General features: G+C 37.1%; 6 protein-coding genes and 1 long non-coding RNA gene across 12 annotated transcripts in view; 3 read left to right on the top strand and 4 right to left on the bottom strand.

Moving 5' to 3' along the window:
• Positions 1-79: 79 nt before the first annotated feature.
• On the top strand, positions 80-5,146 carry LOC105833511 (trifunctional purine biosynthetic protein adenosine-3). The gene is made up of 17 exons (XM_012675300.3): positions 80-502; positions 604-684; positions 762-851; positions 936-1,183; positions 1,260-1,459; positions 1,545-1,739; positions 1,813-1,943; positions 2,064-2,274; positions 2,339-2,474; positions 2,542-2,764; positions 2,832-3,026; positions 3,149-3,404; positions 3,487-3,690; positions 3,797-3,943; positions 4,044-4,312; positions 4,415-4,672; positions 4,762-5,146. Exons 2-17 carry the CDS (start codon positions 604-606, stop codon positions 4,942-4,944), a joined length of 3,027 nt encoding a protein of 1,008 aa, XP_012530754.1. The 5' UTR covers positions 80-502; the 3' UTR covers positions 4,945-5,146.
• LOC105833512 (dnaJ homolog subfamily C member 28) lies at positions 5,003-6,629 on the bottom strand. 2 transcript variants are annotated; one of them, XM_012675301.3, is made up of 5 exons: positions 6,368-6,629; positions 6,158-6,289; positions 5,984-6,073; positions 5,562-5,912; positions 5,003-5,497 (listed from the first exon to the last, which is right to left on the bottom strand). In XM_012675301.3, exons 1-5 carry the CDS (start codon positions 6,482-6,484, stop codon positions 5,093-5,095), a joined length of 1,095 nt encoding a protein of 364 aa, XP_012530755.1. In that variant the 5' UTR covers positions 6,485-6,629; the 3' UTR covers positions 5,003-5,092. The 2 variants fall into 2 exon arrangements, with proteins under 2 accessions (XP_012530755.1, XP_028048468.1); XM_028192667.2 differs by having other exon boundaries at positions 6,374-6,629.
• Positions 6,630-6,753: 124 nt separating this feature from the next.
• On the top strand, positions 6,754-7,900 carry LOC105833515 (TM2 domain-containing protein CG11103). The gene is made up of 3 exons (XM_012675304.3): positions 6,754-6,984; positions 7,056-7,143; positions 7,304-7,900. The coding sequence occupies exons 1-3, from the start codon at positions 6,851-6,853 to the stop codon at positions 7,631-7,633; spliced, it is 552 nt and encodes a 183-aa protein (XP_012530758.1). The 5' UTR covers positions 6,754-6,850; the 3' UTR covers positions 7,634-7,900.
• Positions 7,816-10,287, bottom strand: LOC105833513 (translation initiation factor eIF-2B subunit beta). Of its 3 annotated transcripts, XR_003626334.2 has the most exons (7): positions 10,051-10,287; positions 9,897-9,983; positions 9,469-9,750; positions 8,977-9,133; positions 8,358-8,752; positions 8,002-8,268; positions 7,816-7,906 (listed from the first exon to the last, which is right to left on the bottom strand). XR_003626334.2 is itself a non-coding variant. In XM_012675302.3 (6 exons), exons 1-6 carry the CDS (start codon positions 10,125-10,127, stop codon positions 8,175-8,177), a joined length of 1,092 nt encoding a protein of 363 aa, XP_012530756.1. In that variant the 5' UTR covers positions 10,128-10,287; the 3' UTR covers positions 7,952-8,174. The 3 variants fall into 3 exon arrangements, 2 of the variants coding, with proteins under 2 accessions (XP_012530756.1, XP_012530757.1); XM_012675302.3 differs by lacking the exon at positions 7,816-7,906 and having other exon boundaries at positions 7,952-8,268; XM_012675303.3 differs by lacking the exons at positions 7,816-7,906; positions 10,051-10,287 and having other exon boundaries at positions 7,952-8,268; positions 9,848-9,984.
• A 32-nt stretch (positions 10,288-10,319) lies between these two features.
• LOC105833516 (co-chaperone protein p23-1) lies at positions 10,320-12,465 on the top strand. The gene is made up of 4 exons (XM_012675305.3): positions 10,320-10,695; positions 10,762-10,886; positions 10,968-11,078; positions 11,209-12,465. Exons 1-4 carry the CDS (start codon positions 10,553-10,555, stop codon positions 11,334-11,336), a joined length of 507 nt encoding a protein of 168 aa, XP_012530759.1. The 5' UTR covers positions 10,320-10,552; the 3' UTR covers positions 11,337-12,465.
• Positions 12,466-12,600: 135 nt separating this feature from the next.
• The window catches only part of LOC105833508 (mitoguardin), a 28,919-nt gene continuing 21,627 nt past the window's right edge, over positions 12,601-19,892 (bottom strand). Inside the window, exons 4-10 of one of the 3 annotated variants that reach the window (XM_012675295.3) lie at positions 16,144-16,224; positions 15,281-15,468; positions 14,618-14,752; positions 14,277-14,389; positions 14,037-14,205; positions 13,715-13,948; positions 12,601-13,638 (exon numbers count right to left, since the gene is read on the bottom strand). In XM_012675295.3, the coding sequence (XP_012530749.1) occupies positions 13,321-13,638; positions 13,715-13,948; positions 14,037-14,205; positions 14,277-14,389; positions 14,618-14,752; positions 15,281-15,468; positions 16,144-16,224 (1,238 nt within the window). In that variant the 3' untranslated portion in view covers positions 12,601-13,320. Of the gene's footprint in view, positions 13,639-13,714; positions 13,949-14,036; positions 14,206-14,276; positions 14,390-14,617; positions 14,753-15,280; positions 15,496-16,143; positions 16,225-19,892 lie in introns of all 3 variants that reach the window. The other 2 variants (XM_012675296.3, XM_012675297.3) reach the window with 2 other exon arrangements.
• LOC118645720 lies at positions 16,327-19,826 on the bottom strand. Its single transcript, XR_004963405.1, has 2 exons — positions 18,659-19,826; positions 16,327-18,591 (listed from the first exon to the last, which is right to left on the bottom strand). It is a non-coding gene; the product is annotated as an uncharacterized LOC118645720 (long non-coding RNA).

Here is a 19,892-nt window from a genome sequence, read left to right as displayed (position 1 = left end):
TTAAAAAATATAACAATATTATAAAGTATAAAGTAAGAAAAATTGTATAGTGTTAGAATTGTAAAATAAGAAATGCGTTTCGTCTCCGCGCACGTTTATTTGTACATTACAATGTAATAATGATGTAAACAACGCGTCCTTGTCGAGATCATTTTTCGTGCGTGAGATCGCCCCTCCCAAAAGGTTGTCGGGTCATCGCGCGAGCGATATACGAATTATTACAGATTAACTCCCGCAGAGAGCGAGAGAGATCGAGCCGGTCTGTCATTGCGTAAAGCGCGATTGGCGGGCCAGCGCTCGTCATTAGTCACGTTCACGTTGCTGCTGCGCCGAGAGCGAATCGCGCCGACCACCTGTAGCATCCCACGTTTTCGTTCGCAGCGTGTTATCCGGAAAGTGCCGGAAAGAGCTACCGGCGGTTTCTCGTAACAGGTTTCTGTAAACAACCAATAATTAACGGTTAGTCGCACGAGTGTTTATCGAGCTTACAAGTTGGACCAAGGTGAGTGACGAGAAAGAATAATTTTATTCTGAAATTATTAAGTTTATTCTAATACTTTTGTGATCCCCGCCGTTTCGACAAAACACATTGTTAATTTGCAGATGACCCAGTGCACGGTTCTTGTAATCGGGAGCGGCGGCAGGGAGCATGCCATTTGTTGGAAATTGTCTCAGTCGCCGTGTGTAAGTTAATAATTACAGAAATGAATAGTGATGTAATGAATGAAAATTAATACAACTGTACATTCTATTTGGCGTAGGTGAAAGAGATTTTGGTCGCCCCCGGGAACACCGGCATTAAAGAAGTTGACAAAGTGCAATTAATTGAATTAAATGTCAAGAATACCAAAGTATATACATTATGTTATTTTTTTGTAATTTTTCCTTGGATCAAATCATTGTGTGATATTGATTATCTCGTTTTTTAAATATAGGAAGTTGCCAAGTGGAGCAAGGACAATAACATTGATTTAGTAGTAGTTGGACCAGAAGATCCTCTGGCTCAGGGATTAGCAGATGAATTGAAAGTTGTGGGAGTAAAGTGTTTCGGCCCACAGAAAAAAGCAGCTCAGATTGAAGCCAATAAAGATTGGGCAAAGCAATTTATGGACAGAAATTGTATTCCTACTGCTAGGTGGCAAGGTTTTACTTCCGCTGCAGACGCAAAAAACTTTGTTAAAAGGTAAAGAATCTCTCTTGTTGAGGAGAATGTACTATATATATTTAAAAATTTATATATGTATTCTTTTTTGACACAGTGCTTTCTTCAAGGCACTTGTGGTGAAAGCCTCAGGTTTGGCAGCCGGTAAAGGTGTAGTAGTAGCAAAAGACCAGCACGAAGCTTGTCAGGTGATAGATGAAATGTTAAATGATAAGAAATTTGGAGTTGCTGGTGAGACTATAGTTGTCGAGGAATTGTTGGAGGGCGAAGAGGTGTCTGTACTGGCATTTACAGATGGTAAACAAGATTATATCTATCCAAATTATTTCTTTAATGAAAAGAAAAAATTATTCAAAGATTACTTCATTTTTTTGGTTCTTAGGCAAGACCGTCGTGCCTATGATGCCTGCACAGGACCACAAGAGAATCTTTAACGGCGATTCCGGGCCAAATACGGGTGGAATGGGAGCGTATTGTCCATGTCCACTGTTAAGTGAAACGGATTATGAACAGGTGAAACTAAACATTCTTCAAAAAGCTGTTGATGGACTTAGAAAAGAGAACATCCCATTTGTCGGTTTGTAATTTTCTATTGATAGTAAAGCGAAATTACATGAACATGTGTTATTTACATAAAATTAATATTGCAGGAGTACTATATGCCGGTTTGATGCTGACTCAAGACGGTCCCAAAGTCTTGGAGTTTAATTGCAGATTTGGAGATCCTGAGACAGAAGTAGTATTACCACTCTTGGCATCAGATCTGTTTACAATTATGATGGTACCACATTAATTTGATTTTAGTTTGATTTGTTAGAAGTGACATCCATATTGGATACAACACATATTTTATTTTCATATTTATATTTTTGATATACTTATATATAATTTTGTATTATAGGCTTGTTGTAACGGAACATTAAGTTCGTCTCTCGTTTCATGGCGCGAAAACGTATCCGCTGTCGGTGTGGTTTTAGCATCTCGCGGCTATCCGACATCTTCGTCCAAGGGTCAAGTTATAACAGGCATTGATGAAGTATTGCGTAAACGGGACTACTTTGTCTTTCACTGTGGCACGGCTGTTTCATTAGAAGGCGAATTAGTGACCAATGGTAAATAGTGACACAATAAAAGATATTAACTAAAACTTAGATAATTACAACAGCATTTTCACAGGTGGGAGAGTTCTAATCACCGTTAGCATAGCCCCAACCTTGGCAATGGCAGCGGCTAAAGCTACCCAAGCTGCTCAGTATGTATCATTCAGTGGGAAGCAATTTAGAACCGACATCGCGCATAAAGGGATCGCCAGGTGTATAGAGTGATTTACAGATTAATCGATTAATATCTCGCACGAGATTAACAAGCAAACGTTTTAGATCTATTTTGCAAAAAGGGCAATTAACGTACGAAAATAGTGGCGTGAGTATCGATGCCGGTGATAAATTCATATCCGCTATTAAACCAGCTACTTGCTCCACAAAACGTGCTGGCACTTTGGGCGCCATAGGCGGATTCGGTGGACTCTTTGATATAAAAGCCGCTGGTTACAATGATCCTATTCTTGTGTCAGGTACCGATGGTGTTGGTACTAAACTGAAGGTAAATATTAAGATTGAAGGAAACTGTTAGAACTAATCTTCTGTATTTATAAACATCTTTTTCTTAGATAGCAATTGAATGCAAGAAGCACGAAACAGTGGGCATAGACTTGGTAGCTATGTGCGTGAACGATGTTCTCGCACACAACGCGGAGCCGTTGTTTTTCTTAGATTATTTCGCCTGTGGCAAACTCGACGTGGGAGTAGCTACGAAGGTCATAAGCGGGATTACCGAAGGTTGCAAGCAAGCAGGATGTTCCTTGGTAAAACGTTTATTATATAATATTTAAGAAAGCGATGTACATTAAATAAGATAAATATCTATCTTTTCATTATTTATTTGAAATATTTTCATTATTTATTTGATTCATATCAAAATTTACAGATTGGCGGAGAAACGGCTGAGATGCCAGACATGTATCCCGAGGGAGAATATGACTTGGCAGGCTTTGCAGTAGGCGCAGTCGAAAAGGGCAATTTGTTGCCACGTGTAAATGACGTTAAAGAGGGTGATGTGATAATTGGACTTCCCTCAAGTGGCGTGCACAGTAACGGTTTTAGCATGGTGCGAAAAGTTTTGAAACTTGCAAATAAGAAGTACTCTGACACTGCACCTTTTTCAAAGAGCAACCGAACGATTGGTACAATACGTTTTCTTAATTAAACTGGTTTTAATTCAGTATATCATAGAAAGCAAGAGTTACAAGAAAAATGTTATCATAGGCGAAGAACTATTGGAACCGACAAAGATTTACGTAAAAAGCGTTATTCCTGCCTTGCGAACCAACCTGGTGAAGGGATTCGCGCATATCACTGGCGGAGGTCTTACGGAAAACATTCCTAGAATTTTACCGGAGAGTTTAGGTGTAACGTTAAATGCGGAAAAATGGAATGTTTTACCAATCTTTGGTTGGTTAGCAGCGATTGGTATGTATAATAGCCATCTGTATATTTCTACTTCTAAAATTCACAAAGTGCATAAAATAATTAATAGAAGTGCTCTTTTTGATAATGCTATCTTGTTTCTGTATAGGCGGAATTAATAAACATGAGATGCTAAGAACCTTTAACTGTGGAATCGGTGCGATTTTGATATGCTCCGAGAAAGACAAGGTTGAAATTTTAGTTAAACTAAAAGACGAAAATCCTGTAGTTATCGGAAGCGTAAATGCACATTGCAGTAATTATTATTGAATATAATAATATAATTAATGTAAACGAATATAAGTAATAAAATTACATTAATTACATTAATTTATATATTAATTGTATTAATGTAGATGGTCAGACTAGAGTGCATGTAAAGAATTTTGAAGAAGTCCTCGAACTTGAGATGAAACAATACGTTCCTAACTTGGTTGCAACATTGAGCAAGCCCCTTAAAAGAGTAGGCGTTCTGATATCGGGTAGTGGTACAAATCTTCAATCATTAATTAACGCTACTCAGGATCCATCTCAGCACATTGGAGCGGAAATCGTCCTGGTGATTTCCAATAAGCCTGGTGTCGAAGGATTGAAACGTGCTGAAAAAGCTGGCATTAGGACTATGGTAATTAATGCGTTAATGCAAATTACGCATATAGCTACAAATAAAATATATAAACGTACGAATCTATAATCTTCCTAATTTTTACTTATTTTATATTTGTAGGTAATTAAACACACCGATTATCCAAGCCGTGAATCGTTTGACGCAGCCATGAATGTGGAACTTCACGCTGCCGGAGTTGAGATAGTATGTCTGGCTGGCTTTATGCGAATTCTTTCGGAACAATTTGTGAAACACTGGAAAGGAGCTTTGTTGAACATACATCCATCATTGTTGCCATCTTTCAAAGGTGCAAATGCACACAAGGACGTTCTAGCAGCGCGTGTGCGCATATCGGGTTGCACCGTACACTTTGTTGAGGTATGATAATCAAAAAGATTTTTTTTTTAGTTTAATCGTAATCTCAATATTAATGAATCATTGTCATTTTTCTTCCTTTTATTAATTAGGTTGATATAGATTCGGGAGCTATCATTGAGCAAGAAGCAGTGCCCGTATTATCAGACGATACCGAGAAAATTTTGCAGGAACGCGTGAAGACGGCGGAACATCGTGCTTATCCTCGTGCCTTAAAACACCTGGCGACTGGTCGTATAAAATTAAAAGAAGACGGCACTCTTCAGTGGAATTAATTAGGGAGTTTATATATACATACATACACACATCGGGTTTATAAAATATAGAATATTATATTTTTTTATATTGTTACATCTTAATCTCGTTATTTATATATGTAGAAACAAATTTGTGGTATTTATATCACATATTTTCCATATATATCTAAGTAATTTTTTTACTAAACAAGTTACTTATGAAATTAAACAAGTCCTGAGATATGCTCTCGTTCATACCTTCATAACTAGTATCTGTGTATTTTTTTATATTTTTCGAAGGCGGCACCGATAACGCTTTCTTGGCGAGCTCGTCTAATCTAACATGAAGCATTTGTTTCTGCAGTATAGGAACTAACAAATTATACTTATCAATTTTATTGTTTATTTGCTTTGTTGCAGTCTGAAATTGTTTTAATTTGTCTTTCCATATCAATTCATCTTCCGGACTCAATGGTAACTCGCCCACGTTGTTACGTGCTTCTGACAATCTCTTTTGCAGTTCTTCGGTCTCCTCCCTAATTTCCTTTGACAGTTGTATCCATTCTGGAGTGAATCCATTGTCTATCAATATCTGCAATCATAGTTAACATAAATTATATTCAAGTCATTGAAATTAATTCCCATGCTTTGTATACCTGATTCAATTTGTGAGTCACAAAATCGACGTAAGGATTTCTGGCGTTTGTATTCTTCAGCGGCTTTCCCATTCCAGGTAAATCACTGAATTCACCCTTGTTCATTGCCTCTTGAATCAAGTCTTCCACTAAACGATCCATACCATAACGGGTTTTGATGTCCTTAGCTTTTTGCTTATCCATGCCAATTAACGTGTTGCGCTCTTCAGCCTGTAACTTCTTCAATCTGTGCTCCATCACATTATCAACTGCCTTCTGAGCCCTTTGTATCGTGTGTAATTTTTGCCTTTTGCTTGGTGTACCGATTCCTACGTCAAAGTTCAAGTAGTGACGATGTTGTGGTGCTGTATGCTTAAAATATTTATTAGGCAATTAGAGCTAAAATGAAAGACGTGATACATGTATATGTCGAATATAAATACCTTGATATCAAACTCTTCCACCTCCGGTGATGTTTCCTTATCTCTCTGATCATTTCTGATTCTTCGAATCTGTCTATAAGCACTTTCAATCTACCTTAAACAATCACACGACGTAGTAGATTTACTTTATTTACTTATTTCAAAAAACGGCGTATCTTTGTTACCATGTATTACCTGGGAAAATCTAACGGCATCGGCTTCCGGTGCTCCGCTATCCGGATGAAACCGTTTCGCAAGATGAACAAATGCCAATCTCAAGGTTTCATCCTCGCAATTCTCTGCTACGCCCAGCGTCTCGTACAGTTTCTATCGAATACGATTTTAACTAAATTATCTCGACATAATGTGAATTACATATATTAAGTATGGCTTAAAAAATTCAACCCTTGCAGTGTGCTTGGCGTTAAATCGATGTTCGAATCTCTTGAACAAGATTGACTCGGATGACACGTGCGTCAGGTAAATACCTGGCTTGGAACACAGCTGATTCAGAGACAACATGATTCTCCAGCGTTAACACGTCATAAATAGTCTCACGTCAAACTTCTATTTCACCGCACGTTACATAATTATCGCAAGATTATTTCGTTCATGCGCAAAATTACCTCCTCGTCCTGTCTCGGCTGTCAAACGTGCCCACGTGACGAGAGCGAGGCAGTCGCATTGTAGTTGAATCCGTGTATGTTGATTGGTTACCCGCGAGCATTTAAAAGGATTTACCTTTCGATTATTGGAGAACGAGATTGTAGTTCTGGCATTCGCCGAACTCCGCGGCGCTGACGTTCGCTTGTCTATGGTATTTTACCCGCATATATTCTGCACATGCTATCAGCTGTCACTCACGTTTAAAATGTCAGCGACGACAAAATGAGGTTACATCTTATTCTCGCGGTCGTCTGCCTCTTATGGGACCGGGATGAACGTTTGGCGCTCGCGAACAAAAGTGCCGAGCCGCAGCCGGAATACAGGGCCGATGGTCCGCTGGTGATGTGTAAATTCTTGTGAGTATTCGCACCGAACACACTTTCGACACGATGTCCAAGTGAAATAAAAACAACGGCTTTACTTGTAGACCTAAGGAATTCGTGGAATGCGAGGACCCGGTTGATCACAAAGGAAACAAGACCGCGAAGGAGGAGACAGGCTTCGGTTGCGTCAAGGTACACATCTATGTAAAATCAAGTTTCTCTGTTCTTTTGCAACATTTGTTGCAATTCGGATAAAGAAATCTCTAGGAAATAGACTTTTTTTTTATAACTTTACGCAATTACAGCTCCAACAAATTCAGATCCAAATTAATTATGGTTGATGCATTGACAGTTTGGAGGATCTCGCTATGAAGATGTAGAGAAGACCAAGGTGTCCTGTACAGTGTTGCCAGACATTGAGTGTTTTGGACCAAGGACATTCTTTCGCGAGGGAATACCGTGTATAAAGTATAGTGACCATTACTTCGCGACGACTCTCCTGTACAGCATTCTATTGGGATTCCTTGGGATGGATCGCTTCTGCCTTGGACAGACTGGGACAGCAGTGGGCAAACTGTTGACACTGGGTGGTATGGGTGTGTGGTGGATCGTCGATGTTATTTTGCTTGTAACGAACTCGTTGCAGCCAGAGGACGGCAGTAATTGGAACCCATATGTATAACACTTTGAGAAATCAGGGATCACTTTGTACATAATTCATAATTTTTGGGATGATGCATGTGGCTTCTTGCAAAAGCAGTCAATGTCCCATGTTTAGTCTTCTCCCTGACTGTTATCCCTCTGTTTTGTGAGGTTGATTAAAAAATTTAATCAAGTGAAATAAAGAAAAGAGTGTAAGATAAATGATAATTTACTTAATTCCCATTTAGGGAATTTTTATATTTAAATTATTATAATTTATAAATAAACCATTTTGATGTGCTGAAGATTATACCTGTAGTAGAAATTTTTTTTCATATACTAAAAATAAATATATTAATTTAGATTTATTTTATATATATAAATATTAACATATAATTGTATATTTACTTAAAACTATTGCAAAGGCAGGATCGCAAACTTTTTCACAATGTCCTTACACAAGAGTCCTTTTTATTCTAGAAAGAGAAATAAAGGATCCTGATTGATCAATTCTTTTCTATAAAAGTCTGTGCTCTCGCTTGAAGAAATGATCATGAGTAAGGTTCATAATTGCTCATAGTTCAGGATTGTACAATCGTATAATTGTAATCGTAATCATCAGGATTGTATAATTCGCTAAGTAATCTATACACGTAAGATGGCGCGTTTCCACCCCTGAAAAAGAAAATAAATGCATTTGTACTCGATGCATTTGTACTTTTAATGCTATTTTAATATATAATTGGTAGTCTTGGTTGCCTTACGTGTTTGAGATGAATAACGTGACGAGATCTGGTGGAACGTAATCAAACATGGGATTATAAGTTTGTATCCGCTCCAGCAGTGGTGCGTTAGCACTGTGGATTACGCCGTCCATCGGCGATACAAGAGAGTTGAAGCCACTCTGTTTGCCTGAGTAGTGGTAAAGAGGCGCCAGCTTATAGAGGGGTAGCAGTACCAACACTGGAACGGAATAGTGCTTGGCAGCCTGCGCGACGATATGTGTGCCTGATATTGCCTGGAGTCCGCCATTCGCCATAACTGTGTGAGTGCCGATGATGACCTTGTTGACGCGGGACATCATAGCAAAGATGGCCACATCCGATATCAATGTGGTCTTGATCTTTGCCTTGGCCAGGTTTACCGCCATTTCTTGGCCCTGCAATCATTCATAGTTTTCTCTTTTGTATTTATCTTTTGAGTTTTATTTTAGTAGGTGCGACAACACGAGAAGAATATCAGAATGTTCCCGAATATTGCAATAATCTTTCTTGCTAGACCTTTCCCTTTTCAAGTAACCATAACTATTTTCACTTCTCAATAACCTTCTATTTTATCTATTCTTCAATTTTAAGTTCATCGTAAAGCTAGATGTAGACTTACACTTAAAGAGGGTCCACCCTCGGCTACTATAATCTCGAAGGCTCTAGAAGCAGCAGCTTTTTTGAAAAATTCTTCCACTAATTTTGATTTACCAATGGTCATTATAATTTCATTTGAGTGTATATGCTTGGGCGCTTGTCGTGTAATATTTTCTGCACTAAAAATATTAAATTTATTTTAAAAGATATTAACAAGTATATTTTAAAATAGCTACACATTCCATACTGAGTAAAAAATCTTTAGAGTTTCTATTTCTATGTTGAATTTGTTTGAATATCTTGATATTTTTAACTTAAAAAGTGGTGAAACAATTATTCAAAATTGATATAGAATAGTGCGTTAGAAAATTTTATTAAAAAATTCATATTTGAGTAATAAAAAAGATCATAAGCATTAAAATTAATTAAAAGTTATATTTAATGTCAATCATTGCACTATATAACAGAAATTGACTTTTTTTAATTATATGATATAAATGCAATTGTAGCTCACCATGTTTCTACCTCAGTTTCAAATTCGTTAATGTGTTCAATGACGGAGGCTTTGAGGTAAGGTATCGAAACATCAAAGTCTATCTGCTGGTCATTCTCGGCAGTAAGAATTTTGTGTAAGGACTCTTGGGGGTACATCTCGTCTGTCTTATTCTTTAATTCCGAGGTATATTCTTCCCTGATAATCTGCAACACCCTTCTTACCATATTTCCAATACAAGTTTCAAGGGGAAGCATCTTAATCAGGTACTTTCCATTCCGCATAACAATATCCATTAAATCTCTGGAAAATCAAACCAAAAATTAATATAAATTAATGCGGAATAAAAACAAATAGTGTTTTCTCCATGCCGATAAACATCTATTTCAACATGTGTCACCATAATGGATGATGCAACAGCTTTGAATAATAATTTGAGCGATTCATACTTGGCTGTATTCCATTCTGTATTATTGACAATTTCCTTGAGCACAGAGAGAGTAGCCATCACGATATTGTAAGCGCCCTTCATTTCTCTGCAAGATAATATTAAACAATTTAATCCTTTTATTTCCGTGGAAAATCTGGTGAAAATTATCTTACCCATAGTGAATGCTGTTTCTCAGTTTCAACACACTTTCGTTAACGTTTTCTGCACTCACGTCAATCACCTTCATCATGTTCGATTAGTTCTATTCACCACAGAATACCTTGTTATTTTCGAAAATTTTCAATGTATAATTTACGACTCGTCACACACGCATTGTCCTTATCCTAACTTTACCTAACTTAACGGATTTAGGGTGGGAGTAGTGGGACTGGTGGGAGTCAAAGAAAATAAACTAAGATGGGAGGGGAGTCTGGAGGTGAGAGCCGTGGGAGTAGAATGAGTGATTTTTTTGAAGAATCGATTCTTTTTCGGTCGATTCAATTCGGTCTTTTAAATCGATCTTACGGATTCGATTAATCCAATGAATCGATTCTAGAGTAACCTGCTGTCATCAACAATTAACCTAAGGAGTTATGTGGTCATACTTTAAATATCTAAACGGTTTTAATTAAGAAAGATTATAGAAAAAGAATCCATTTCAAGGTGGTGAATGCCATGAATTGTCCAGAACTTGTTTCCGATTACAGTCATCCAGCAATCAAGTGGTATCAGACGGATCTAACGGTCGTCATTAGCATTCAGTTGCCCGATGTGTCCAATTACTACATCCGAATCGAGGACGATTGTTTACAGTTTAGGTAAATATATAACGGAGCATAAGAGAGGAGTGTAACGATCTAATCTAATTTCGAATATCATTGTAGTACAGAGACGAATGGTAAGAAATATTATGTTGTTCTGCATATGTTTGGGTCGGTAATAGCAGAGAAAACGGTGCACAAAAATGTTGGGAGAGAAATTAAAATCTATTTAAAGAAGGGACTTAAATGTACAGTAATTTTTCCTCTGTTATAAATTTATTTATTATAATACAAAAAAACAAGAGATTAATTTTATATTGATTTAATAGGGTACTCATGGTTAAGATTGCTCAAGTCCAAAGAAAAGACTCCTCTTATATCATATGATCCAGCACATATACAGGAAACTACGATATTGGATTACGCTAAGAATTATGATAGTATGAATAACTATTTTTTTATTTATATCATTATTCGGCTATTATTTATAAATGAACAATATCAAGTTCCAAGTCTAAATTTAAATTAAAAACTATTTTTAATTTTATTCATATTTTTTTAATTTTATAGTAAATAGATTCCAAAAGTATAAGCTTAAAAACAACATACACAACATAATGCCCGTTGTGCCATCAAGTGATGAGGATGAATCAGATGATGATGACTATTTCTCAGAAAACGTTTTTAGTTATGGTTAACATATTTACATAATTATTAATAAGAATTATATAAATTATATAATTATATGTAATTATATTGTATTTTTGTGATATACATTTTTAATGCATAAAAAACAAAAGGCTTTTGATATTTGCTTTTTGCAGTATTTTTGCAACTTTTTGCAATGTTACTTATGTCTTAATTATATTATATAATATTGTACAATATTATGTAATGTTAATTAAAAATTTATACAGTACATGTATCACATTTAAATTTAAATTATCTATTAAATTTTTTAAGAGTGAAAGAGGACTTTTCTGTATCAAATAGCAGATAAGCAATAATCATACTTAATTTTTACAACTATAATAATCCCTTTTCATTAAACAGATTTATTGAAACTTCTAATCTGTCAGCTGAGAGCTCTAACAAGTATTATACAAGTATATAATTTTTGTCTTTGTTCAATCATTTTTATTTCCACAATTAAAATAATTTCTTTATTAAAGAAATATAATATTTTACTGTTACATATATTTTCACACATCATAAAAGTGAATTATTTATAAAATAAACACAGGATTTTCACTTACAAATTAAATGTCGAAAAGATCAAATGTTATGAAATTAATGCGTCATTGTCATCACATATATACTTTTTTAAATATAATTTAATATATTTTCAAAATATTGTGTGAGAAATAAAATCTCAAAGATATTCATAAATTGTATACTTCATATATACATACATATATATATATATATATGTGTGTGTGTCTTATTATTTATTATTGTATGTATGGAATGTCATTAAAAAACTGACTGGCCCAAGATAACTGATACTTATAAATTATAAGCAAATTTTATAAACATATCTTTGGCAATATGTTGAATTGCTATTCAAAACTATGATATATATTTAACAAATATTTTGATGGTAACTACCTTAAAATAACAATAAAACGCTTAGCGATTACGTTCTTTCTAAACGAGTCGTTCATTTCCTACTAAAACTAATTATCTAATAAGTTTATAACGGTAGCACCAGAAAAATTTGTTCAAAAAACTTATAAATAATCTTTTCAATTAATTATAAGGAAATGTACATTGTCTTATGTATATTTGAATTTATATAAGGAACAATATATTACATATTAATTTCATTTAATTACTTCTACATTTTATCAAATAAATAATAAACCAAACAGACTGCAAAATGATAATTTTACTGAAATACATAATAATCCTTTAAACAATGCAAAAAAGTATCATTGAAATAATATTTTATACTTTATATTATAATAATACATGCAAAATTTTATGTTATTGAATCTGTGTGTAATAAAATATAAAAAATGAGACTATTATACATTAATTATAAATAATAAACAGAATTGCAACTATCATAATATTTTACATATTTTGCAACATGATTTATAGAATGTCTACAGAATCACACATCATGATTGACATATCATGATTGATAACGAAGTTGCTTATGTCAGATTAAATAACACTACGTTTTCATTATATACATGCATTAATTTTCCAAGCTTTATAAATAAGGTCCTGCTTATGAATTTGACATCATATATTCATATAAAATGTATATCTTGGACGTTTCTAATATTTTATCCCGTAGAATTAGACATTAGAAGCTGTTAATCTTTATTCAAGATTAATGTAATTTTGTTCAAATACTATATATGAAACTCAACGTATGCATGAGTTCTAATTAGTGATAACAGAAGGGTGCGCAGTCTCTCTGCGATACTACTTCGCAAGATAATTTCACAGATGCAATTACTAATTATGGGCGCGGTAATGGAAATTAAACTATGCGTTAATGTATTGCATAATTTACTTAACTTATCAGATATGGCTTAATTTCGTTAATATTGATATTAACATTCTCTTTTACAACATAAAGATGTTGAACGCGGTATATGCAATTAAAAATTGCAATATCAAACCTGTTCAATATTGTATTAAAATGGTTAACTAAACATATTTCATTGGCTAGCAACCTTCTAACGACAGCCTTTGATTTATATTATCGGCTCTTAATTTCATTTCCCTGAGAATGTCCGCGGCAAGGTCATCGACAGTGGTATATCGTACCTTGAAGAAATTAAATATATCTACGAGAAACTCAATCACTTGTTCCCTAAAGTAATGGCACGCGGAACGTAGACTTTCTTCAGAACCCAAGAATCCCCAAATAAACATCGGCGAGATTTGCTCGGAGATGGAATAGAAGTGCGCCAAGAAGCCTTCCTGGTACTTTAGCATTCTCCTTTTGCTCGCGAGGAGGGACCAGAGCGCTGTTCCTATCGCCTTTCAAGGATAATCGACGATAGATTAAATAAATATGGAAAGCGGCACAGTAGGTAATTAATAATCGTGTACGTACAGTTTCTCTAAAACTAGCGGACACCCATCTATTTTGAACTATAGCTCTCACAGGTGGCGGTGGCTTCTCCACGTCCTCGAATGCATCTAGGAGTATAAAGTCGATGAGCACGTCATAAAAATTCATGCACTTAACGCCTCGGGCGGCCAATTCCTCTTCCATGATGCTATGATTGCGCGGCTCTTGTAGGAACTCCATCATACGTTCGTAGTACATCAAGTAATCCTTAGGATCCTGACATGACAAAGATTTCTTTTCTCAATATTGAACGATTAATTTTGGATACTTTCATTAACGCTTATTTCGTTTAATATTCTCTTACCCTATCCGCGTACATAATTAAATCGCTAATGATTTGACGACCCACGTCCATTATATATGCCGCTGCGGTGGGTAAATTAAATAATTTTGTATAAGCCTGACGCAGGCAGTATACCTTTGCTAAATATTCCACATCCGATCCGCACTTTACAAGTTCCGTGTGTAATCTCCTGTAACACAATATGCATTTATATACAATCCATATAGTAGAAATACAGGCACAGATTGAATTTATACATACCTGCAAGGAATGCCTTTATCCTCGTACTGTTTAAGAGCGGCATGATAAAGCTTTTGCCTCTCAAAGTGTGGAAACAATTCTGAGAATTCTTCGAATTCACGCAGATCCGCAACCTGAAATAATGATTTTAATAATTGTAAGCTAATTTGTTTCTTTTCTTCAGTACCGTAAATATTATTTAAAAAAAAAAAACAAAAAAAAACACCAGTTTCCAAGAGTCCTCTCTTAGAAAGTTGCACCTCTTTGATTTACGTCAACGACAATCGCTCGACGCATCAATTTAATCTCTCGTGCAATACGAAGGGATGATAATCTATCTACTTATCCCTTGCATAACTCACCCCATCACGTGCAGATTCGAACGAATCGGGCGACGATGCGGCGTCGGCTTTATCTCTAAAGCCAGATAGCCTTGTCCCAATGTTCGAAGGTTTGTCGAGGCTCTCCTCGCTGTCGTTGCGAAATAAAACGGAGTGCTGCGAAAAAAAGAAGGTAAATAAATATATAGAAGGACAGAAGCTACATGCCCCATTGGGAAAATGTACTCGCAGCTCTTGCGATAACGATATACATATAGATGCATTCGATCCCTGATGCATTGCGATTTGAAAATTCAGATTGCTCCCGGAGAAAGTTGTGCACTTCCTATGCCATTAACGTTCCGCAACAATTCCCGGCGACTGGCGTCAGGTCAAGTGACTCGTTGCGCTAATTACCCCCGAGGCGGCCGTCATTTAAATTGGATTAATTCCCCGCATTTTTTTACCGGACCGGTAGAAGGACAATTGATGATGAATGCAACGGAATGGAATGGCATCGGGTGATCGTCCGCCCGTAAGTTTGTCCACTCGCGAAGGACGGAGGGGCGGTGGTCTCCGAATTCCGATCCACCGGAATCTCGTGGTCACGCCGAGTCAGCGGATTAGTTTCATGGATTTTCCCGACATCACACAGCCGAAATGAGAAATTGAGAAAGAGAAATTCAGGGTGAGATCGAGGTTTACCTGATCGAGGAAGAGCAGCTCCGCGTGATTCTGCATCTGGTAACCCATGTCGAGCAACTCCTGTACGTCCTGGGTGAACGCCGCGTCGGCTTTCGACGGCAAGGCCAAGACATCGTTGCCGAGGGCAGAGCTGAACGCGGTGAGCGCGTCTTCCCAGCAGTAGAGGGCCTTCTCCAGCGCTTCGAGTCCTGTCAACGAGAACGGCGTCGGTTTATCTAGGCGGAGAAAGGATCGGGCGTGGTTATATCAGAACAAAAGTAAGCCGTAAAACGTAGCACTCTCTTTCCCAGACGTAATAAAGTAATCTGAGAACTTTAGGGGAAAATATATATAAAGCGCAAACGTTGAGTTATAAATCCGATATTCCGGTGTTATGTTCTAGCTAGATCGTCTTAAATGATATGATTGGTAATTGGGGTTTGCGACATTTTAAGGTCTTATAAATATAAGAACCGATTATTAACGAATTCGATGATTGCTTTAGTGTACACTGGTGCTGATCTAATCTGAGAGTGTAAAAATAAAATGCAACTATCTCGATTGGTAAAATACACATTTTAATATAAAATAGCATAATAAAATATATTAAACACATATTTTCACACCGATTTGTGTACGACGGCAGTCAATCGAATTCGCTATAAAAATTATATGGACCAAACTCTTAGCGGGCAAACAGGAAACATACGAGAATTAATGGTGTTATTGTCATTGATGGTGAAGCGTAAATGTCTATTCGTCAATCTAATCGTGATAAACATAATTATATATTACTTCGTAGTATAATATATAAAGTATTATAATATTAAATTAGAGTATTATATTAAGAAATATTAAGATATATTTTAATACATCTTCTCTACCGCAGGATTTTGAGTTCCGTTTCCAGTGCCAGTCAGAAGGATATACCTTTCCCCTCGTACGCAGGTAATTACGCTTTTCTTCTAGAAAACCAACGAAATTAATATTGACCTGTATGCGCGAGCGATTAACGGTAAGAAGCGAGAGAGAGAGAGAGAAAGAGGAGAGCGTCGAGGACTATTTACTATTGTTACACTTGCTGAGGACCTGAGAGGTCCGAATTCCGAGTCGGTGACGCCACTCTCCCTTTATTCAATCTTTCGTAAGTCGCCGGAGAACGTTCACCAATTTGCCACAACGGAAGTCCGACACGCCGCGTTAATTCAAGGGGGGGGGGCGCCCTCCTCCCTCTCTCCCTCCTCTTCCCTCCGGCTAATGTCCCGAAGGCTGCTGCTGGTCCGTCATCATTTTCAATCTGTGCTGCGTTTACCCGTCACCAACAATTATATAAAACACCGACCGACGATACGAAAGTGGAACAATGCGCGCGAGATCGATATCGCGTGACAATTGACTTTGGAACTCGTCGCGCTTTTAAATGGTTGCCAATCAATAGTGTAACGAATCTTATGAACGAAATCGAATGAACTCTTCAAAATATCCACCTATTTTTACGAGATAATCGTTAATAAGATAGCACGATGGAGTCTCTTCTTCTCGAGTTTTTCATTCTTATTTTTGAAATTTGCTTCGTGGTCTAGGGTCAAAGTTCTGTCTTGAATCTCTGGACCAGCGGATGTAAAACGGATTTGAGGTGTCATCATAAATATTAACTGTCCAAAACAAATAATGTAAGGAGAGACGCTCGACTGAATAAAGAATTAGGGTCGTTTCTACCAGTGTAGATTAATTTTAATCTAAGAATTAGAAGAAGGCAGAAAATAAGTTTAAACCTACATGAAAGTTAATCTTCATTGGTAGAATTCAATAGAAACTTTGATTAACTTATTTAATAATGATTAACTTATCGAGTAATGCTTGTAATATTTTATCAACATAAAATTATTTCTTTTAAATGTAGGAAATAAGAGAGGATTAATAAACTGAAAATTTGTATAGATAAAAACTTTACTTTAAGCCGGATTCTCCCAACCGAATTAATCGCCGATTAAGTTAATCGGAGTTTGGTCATCTTCAGGTACTGACTTTGTGGCTAAGAAATTTGCGCTGAGAAGTTGGGTTTTTAAGCGGTGGCACGGTTCAATCTTAGAAAATAGATGGGGTATCGATCCGTTCGGCAAGTCTCCGTCCGCATGAAATGCTGATTTGCATCTTCGAAACTTTAATTTCAGACCAGATGAAAGTTCGCGCTTCCGTCTCCCCTTCCTCGCGAAGGAGAAAGAGGGAAAATGCGAGATGTGCACCGAGAAAAATCTCTCGGAAAAAACTAATACAACATTGTAGATTTTATTTTGTCAGATAGATAACTTTAAATTGTAATGTAATAGAAAATATAAAATACACAGATTAGCCATAATTTTGTAGTAAATTTATTTTGTTACATGTAAACACAAAAACTGTGACTTTATGAAACAAACACGCAAATAAATTTTATTAATAAGATATAAAACATTTATCTATAGCGTTTTAGATAATTATAATACATTAAAAATAACTTGTTATACATTAGTTATGAAATTATGCTATAAAATTCAGTTAAAATTTATTGCGTTATTGTAGTACTCCATAAAATAATATTTTAAATATTTAAAACAGCTAACATTAATTTGTAGTAACGTATTGCTTGTTTTATCATTAGTTTATAGTTACTGTGAATACAATTTGTTTACTTTACTTTAAATCTCTTAAACACTTTACTATAAATAATAAACTGCTTTACAATAATCGTTGATATGTTTTCTACAAAAGCATTTATAGGCCTGCAAGTTGAATTAAAGATTGCTACAGGTTATTATTATAGTTTACATATATGCCTATAAGCATTTACTACATCTTGTTGCGCGAAGTTTTATTAAATGTGGTAGATTTTTTAAGTCAAACGCTACTATATTTTCACAACAAATGCAATAAATTGCAATAAAATTATTTAAAATTACAAATCTTTTAGGCTTTATTAATGCTGCAATATTTTACAGTTTTAAGCAGTTTGTCAATTGATTTAAGACAAGTTTCTTAGAACAATTTTTTAGATTTATTTATTACAATTTATCTCTATCCCTATTTGTACTATTATTTGTAGACGAGCACTCCACAATTGTATTATCTGGTGCTACATTTTTTTCTGAGTGTGGTTTGTTTGCACGGCACGCTCGTCGGGCGACATAAAGATCGCATTCCTGAAATTGAGCGAGAAAAGCGGAGAAGGCCAAAACACGGCAATGCGTGTTCCGTATTGCGCCACTTCGCCCCAATAATCTCGCACCCGCAGTGAAGCTCACGCTTCTCGGACGAGTTCCTCCCGTTTTAAACGCACAATCGTCTTTGCGTACCTAAAAATTTTGAGCGAAAGTCAAACGAAAAGAAAATATTTTTGTAATTCTTTCCTTTGTATTTTACGGGTAAATGCCACGTCGAGATGTAACGAGATGGGCTTTCTCTCTTCTCCTACATCTGTAATAACATCCTTTTCCCCTACATCCCTGCGGGATTCCTCCTCCTTCTAGGTGTAAGGGATCATAACTCAAAAGGATAATCCATTTTCAAGACGACGCACGTATGTTGCGGACCGCAACGGGGATTTGATCCTCGCCGCGGAAAGCGCCGCCGTATCTCGTCCAGCTGGGGCGCCGGGTAGTTGAGGTTCTCCCCCGAAAAGGGTTGAACCTACCTACCCGCGATCTCGCACCACCGTGAACGTTACGCAACCCCCCTAGGACGACCCCGCGAGGTCGCGAGACACGGAGGGACGGCCCCCGGAGAAACGCGGCAGTGCGACGCCGTTGAACACGTCCGGCGTCAATAATACCCCGGAGTGACGTAATCGCCGGGCCGGCCGGTCATTGGAGGATGCGTCATCCAATGGTGAAGGGTCGATACGACACGCGCGCGCGGGCGCGCCCGTCGCTTTGAAGCTTTCGGCGCGCGGTTTCGCCACCGAATGAAGCGATTAACTTCGACTCAATTGCGTGTACCTGTATCGCGCGCGCGAATTCTCCCCCTCCCCTCGATTCGGATACCTTTGCCACGCTTAAAGATACGATATATTTAAAGTCGTGAGCCCGAAGAAAATAAAACGCGCACGTCGGGGAGGAACACGCGTTGCTAACGTTAAAAGCGCGCGCGCGCGCGTACGCCGCGCAGGGGTGGCATCGCGAAATCCTCGAGGGGACAATCGCCGGAATTAAACATTACGGTTTATACGGTTCATACCCCACGAAACAGGACGTGGCATCCCTCTTCCCAACTTTCATTTCGCCGGGACTAAACCACGATGGATTAACCTCGCGAGTTAAACAAACATGAACCTCGCATTCGGAAGGGTAGACACAATAAACAAATACGTAAATTATCGCGTTATAATCACTAGACGTATTTGTCATTGTTGGTACGGACGTATCTTTCCGTCTGCCCAGCCGTAACAAAGTGCTTTAATTTTTAATCGATGAAAAATCGTCTCGTGATTTTCAAATTCGCATAAGGGGAGTTTTGAGTATCTGTGAATCGTCAATATATGCGCGCGCTGAGAGAGAGAGAGAAAGAGAGACATCAATAGAAGCGCGAGAAGGACGGGGCATGCGCGTCCAACGGCTGCGCGACAAGGACGGACGGGACGCGAAGTTGAACGCAGAGT

This window comes from Monomorium pharaonis, chromosome 5 (assembly GCF_013373865.1).
Source record: "Monomorium pharaonis isolate MP-MQ-018 chromosome 5, ASM1337386v2, whole genome shotgun sequence".
NCBI classification, from domain to species: domain Eukaryota; kingdom Metazoa; phylum Arthropoda; class Insecta; order Hymenoptera; family Formicidae; genus Monomorium; species Monomorium pharaonis.
Note: the sequence above shows the minus strand (reverse complement) of the source record. Positions and strands in the feature narration are given on the sequence as shown.